General features: G+C 37.5%; 1 protein-coding gene across 1 annotated transcript in view; it reads left to right on the top strand.

Moving 5' to 3' along the window:
* LOC106883502 (exportin-T) overlaps positions 1 to 5530 on the top strand; it is a 56836-nt gene that overhangs the window by 34018 nt on the left and 17288 nt on the right. Inside the window, exons 10-13 of the mRNA XM_052967618.1 lie at positions 175 to 246; positions 1697 to 1825; positions 3327 to 3392; positions 5237 to 5356. Coding sequence (XP_052823578.1) covers positions 175 to 246; positions 1697 to 1825; positions 3327 to 3392; positions 5237 to 5356 — 387 coding nt within the window. The remainder of the gene's footprint in view (positions 1 to 174; positions 247 to 1696; positions 1826 to 3326; positions 3393 to 5236; positions 5357 to 5530) is intronic.

The raw sequence follows: 5530 nt of genomic DNA on the forward strand, positions 1-5530 counted from the left end.
GGCATGTGCGCTTTCTGCGTGGGGGCCTGGTGCGTGGGCTTGGGGGAGTGCATTCCACATGGGGGCTCGGCAGTGCTTTCCACGTGGGGGCTGGCACGGGGCTTGTTTTACATGGCATAACCTCCTGTTTTCTGCTAACATGCAGTTTTAAGGTGTTATTTTTAACTCTTTCAGGGAGAGGAAGAAGCCATGTTCCAAGATTACAGAAAGCAGGTGAAGATCATATTCAATAACCTTGCTCAGCTGGTAAGCGTTTATCCTTTAACAGCATTCATTTGTTCATTCATTTTTATGTCTCTTTTTCCATGCTAGCATGGGTTCAATGAGTAGTTCTTGTTGCAGCATTAATTTACAACCTAATGCCATTCTTGTTGCTAACCCTTACGGTTTTCAAACAAAGAATTTATTTTTTTGTTTATTATTGGAAAGTCCAGAGCTGCAGAATGATCTGCTAAAAGGAATCGACCACGTTCGGATGGTGCTTTTTATGTGCCACCAGCATGGGAGCCAGTCAGGCGGACAGTCAACTTAATATTACCTTTGTTCAAATGGTTTCATTTGAAGATGACAAATGTAAATACACACAAACATACATGCACAGAGCACACATGCAAATAAACATGCACATACCTGTACACACAACACATGCATACTTATAAATTGTTTTTCCTGAAGTTATAGGGCCTTTCTTGTCATATCTGCACACATATATATATGCAAGCCTGGGCAAGAATTTATTTTTTTCTTCAGTGAGATTAACAGGTTCCTATGTTTGCAAGTTTTCCCTCCAACCACTGATGTGTATCCAAGGGAAAGCCTGTGTATATGGGGACAAGCATAGTGGTGTAGCTAAGAAGTCTGCTTGCCAACTCCATGGATTTGGGTTCAGTCCCACTGTGGAATCTTGGGCAGATGTCTTCTTTAGCCCCAGGCCGACCAAACTCTTGTGACTGAATTTGGTAGATGGAAACTGAAAGCAGACTGCTGTCAATTGTCCTCATCATCATTTAACATCTATTTTCCATGCTGGCAAGGGTTGGATGGTTTGACAGGTTCTGGCCAGCCTGAGAGCTGCACCAGGCTCTAGTTATTTGTTTTGGGCATGGTTTCTTTAGCTGGATGCTCTTTTAATGCAACCACTTTACAGAGAGTACTGGGTGGTTTTTATGTGGCACCAGTCTGTGTGTCATCATCAAGGTTTAACATCCGTTTTCCATGCTGGCATGAGCTGGATGGTTTGACTGAGGTCTGGAGAGCCAGCAGCTGCACCAGGCTCCAATCTAATCTGGTAACCACTCCAAGAGTGTAGTGGGTGCTTTTTACATGCCACTGGCACAGCCAGTCAGGAGACCCTGGCATTGATCACATTCTGATAGTGCTTTTTATGTGCACACCATCAGCACGGGAGCCAGTCAGGGAGTACTGGTATCGGCCATGTTTGGATGGTGCTTTTTTATGTCCCACCGGCACAAGAGGTGTTTACATTTGCACTTCTACAAAACTTGCACTTGTGTGAGCACTGATGTTCTTATTTCCTCTGCCTATGTGCAATCTTGTGGCTCTGCACTTTCAAGGAACAGATAAAACATCTGGCTGTAAAGCAATGCCCCAATATATTAGTTCAACCCAATCCAGCATGGAAAAACAGATGTAAAAACAAACGAATATATAATTTATGCGTATTCTTTAATTGCAGGATTCAGATATGGTTTTAATGACTGTACATTCAGTTCTGTCAAATATGCTTTCTCAGTGGAAAACTTTGGAGTTTTGGGATGTTGAGATGCCAATTATGTTAATGTATATGCTTGGAGAAGCCCTTCCTGTAAGTTAACTATTTCTTTGGTTTTGATATTCTAAAATTAATCTCTTTTCTGTTTTATTACTTTTGATAATGTTTAGCAACATATATTTAAAAATATAATTATATTAATCTACTTGCCGTATGGCATGACATAGTTCAGCCCTTTCATTTAAAGTTTTAATTTTGTATTTTTTTACTCTTAACCCTTCAACATTTAAACTGGCCATAAATCCAGCCTAAATATTCTTCCTGTTTTATGCTCAAACTGGTCAGATCTGGCCTCTCACACCTACCCAACAATGTCATTCTAAAAACAGTCACATTATTGAAATTTGAAAGCTACAAAGTAATACCTGAGTAATTCAAAGTAATGTGGATATACAAGCATTACGTTTGAGAGAATAATATGAATGCTAAAGGCTTAAACAAAGCAAGGAAGCATTTCTCTAGTTGTGGTGTCTGATGAAATGATAACTTAACCAAACTGTGGGAATAATGTGAGATGGATAACTTGCTTAGGGAGAACACAATGCAATTTCTAGATAGTCTTGGAATGGAACTACTATTGTTGTTTAGCCCCAATTTAGTCTGATTGAGATGATGTAAGGTGGAAGACATTCCAGCCATGACTATTTCATGAATTTCCTTTTGTAGCCAGTTTATATCTTGGGAGAATATTGTTCAATATTTTTAAGATGATAAAGTTTGATTTGGTGAAGATTTTAGTTGCTTTTTCTTGCAAGTCAAGTAACCACATAGAGGCTGGTTTGTTTACTAGTGTATATGAATGCTGCTGGAACCACTGGAAACTAGTTAATAAGATGCCTTATAATCACGGTTGGTGGTTTGTATTTTGTATGGGCATTGAGGAGCTGTCATGGCTAAGAGACTTAGCTCTCAATGGCCCAATTCATTTAGCTGTAAACAGATAAAGCTCACTACCTTAAGCAATTGTAGCAGTGTAAAACTCACAAGTGACTTGATTGGCCTTGTAATTTGGAGTTCAATTCCACGTGTGTATGTGTGATTCGGAGTTGGGTCACACTAGCTTAAGTACTTTTGTAGCTGTAACATAAGTCAAACATCAAAAAGTCAAATCAGAAGACATTATGCAAAGAGAAAATGCAAAGTTAATCCTTGACCAATATTATTTTAATTCAAGCAAGCACAGGGTGCAATTGAGGATAGGTTCCCTCCTTATTAGACCTCATCAGTGAAGTATAGATTTACCTGTATTTAATGAGAGAATTGTGAAGTAAATATTGAAGAAAGTACACTTGTTGATGTAGAAGAGAGAAATGTTCAGAAACTCTGAGATGTCATTCACATAAAACAGTAGTTAGGCCGAAATGTAGTTTGCTAGCCTGCATTTTGTATTTCTTAAAGTGTTTTGTACAAAAAACTGTCCATTTGTAATGCATTCATGTGTGCATATAGGAACAGTCAGTGATATATAAGTGCTTTTATTTGATAATTTGAATCTAAAAAAAACAAACTTTTTTTTTATCTCTTTTAATTTTAGTCTTCCAATCAAAGTTTTAATGGTTGCAAGGAGAAGCCTTCCCCTTTGCAAGAAATGATGCGATTGGTAAGTGTTTATTTTTCAATATCCTGGTTATACAACCTATTTGTACACTGCTAACACATTTTTCACTGTAGATTAAAGGAGTTTCACTCTGTGAAGAAATTTCCCCATTTTGTCTTGATTAGTCACATCAAGAATCTGCAGTTTAATTATTTGGGAATTTCTGCAATAAGGATATTTTTTTGTATTTTCCATTATTTCTGGTTACTGTAGACTGCTCATGTAATTCAATTATTTTTTAAGTCAAACAAGATCATGTTAGAATTTGGTAAAATACCTGAAACTTTCTTTTGTTTGTTGCTAGAAATGAACTGATATTTGGAAGACAGTCTAGAATCCCAGAAACTGTAATTTGAAGAACAATAGTCTGCTGATTCCGTCTAATGTTCACATCAGTCAAAATTATAATGAGATCCAATATAAAATATCCAAAAGTCTTTGATATTAGAATGTAAGCCCCCTGAGAGAAAAGTTGGACATAAGAAGCATCAGATGTGGTGTGCAAGAGAGATGACTGCGCTGGTATGGTCATGTGTTGCATGTGGATGAGGACAGCTGTGTGAAAAAGTGCCACACCCTAGCGGTTGAGGGAACCTGTGGAAGAGGTAGACCCAGGGAGACCTGGGATGAGGTGGTGAAGCACAACCTTCGAACATTAGGCCTCACAGAGGTAATGACAAGTGACCAAGACCTTTGGAGATTAAGAAAACCCAGCAAGCCAAGTGAGATCGTGGCTAATGCCAGTGTCGCATAACTGGCCTGTTTAAAAGTACCCTTCAATCGTTGGGCAATATGCTGTGCTTGAGAAGACCTATTGAGTCAAGTGAAATCATAGTTGTGGCTGATGCCAGTGCTGCCTGACTGGCTCCTGTGCCGGTGGCATGTAAAAAGCACCATCCAAGTGTAGTTGATGCCAGTGCTGCCTGACTGGCTCTTGTGCTGGTGGCACGTAAAAAGCACCCACTACACTCTCGGAGTGGTTAGTGTAGGAAGGGCATCCAGCTGTAGAAACCTTGCCAGATCAGATTGAAGCCTGGTGCAGCCTCCTGTCTTGCCAGTCGTCAGTCAAACTGTCCAACCTATGTCAGCATGGAAAGCGGATGTTAAATGATGACGATGATTATGATTAGAATGAACTGATATTTCATAGTTAGCTTAAAGAGAATTTTTACAGATTGGTAGTTTGTGATCCTGGGCAGTCTTTGATGGATTTGGTACATACAGAGGAAAAAGAAAAAAAATGGAAGTTTTTAAATGGTTTAACTATCTGGATAAATGTATTAAACCTATTTCTTGCAATTAACGTTTTTGATTCCAACCTACCTGTGACTACCCCTAAATCTGGGATAGAAATTCCTCAGCATTAAAACCTATTGTCAAAATTCAATGTTAATTTACATTCCAAATACCAGCTCAATAATTACTGTTATATTACCAAATTCTCCATTATTTTCAAAAGTAATCGAAACAAAGCCAATGTATTTCAACAGAAATATGGTAACAAAATGGTCAAAGTGATAAACAGCAAACTTTTCATCAAAATTTCATATTAATTTATGGTTCAAACACTAGCTTAACGAAGGATAATTATTCTTCATTTTCAAAATGAATTGAAACAAAAGTTGGGCTTTTCAACAGAAATTCGGAAACAAAAAGATAAATGTTTTATTTTTAGGCAGCAGTGTTGCTTTCTTTTTTCCACTCAGTTTTAGCTCCCAGCCTATATATATTAGTGTAAAATAATATTTAGTTAAACTCAAATGCTTTTTCCTGTATTTTTTTTTTTGTTTTGTTTAAAATTTGTGCTGAATTTTTTTTTTTCTTCTTTTTATCTTATCCATTTTCAGCTAGTATCTTCAGGTGTTAGCTGTCATAAACACAGCTGTGTTCAACTTCAGGTTCTGGAGTCAGTGGTGCGCTATGAAAAGTTTTTTAATACAGAACCAGAATATATTCCAGATGTTTTGGTTTGTAATGTTTTTAAATTACGAAAAAAATATTTTTTGTTATCTTGCAAAACTAGTTCATTTGTAAATTCAGACCGTCCAACCCATGCCAGCATGGAAAGCGGACGTTAAACAATGATAATGATGATGATTTTAAAGTCTCATTTGAAATGTATAACTTTATAGTCATTTAAA

Source organism: Octopus bimaculoides, chromosome 4 (genome assembly GCF_001194135.2).
Source record: "Octopus bimaculoides isolate UCB-OBI-ISO-001 chromosome 4, ASM119413v2, whole genome shotgun sequence".
NCBI lineage: Eukaryota > Metazoa > Mollusca > Cephalopoda > Octopoda > Octopodidae > Octopus > Octopus bimaculoides.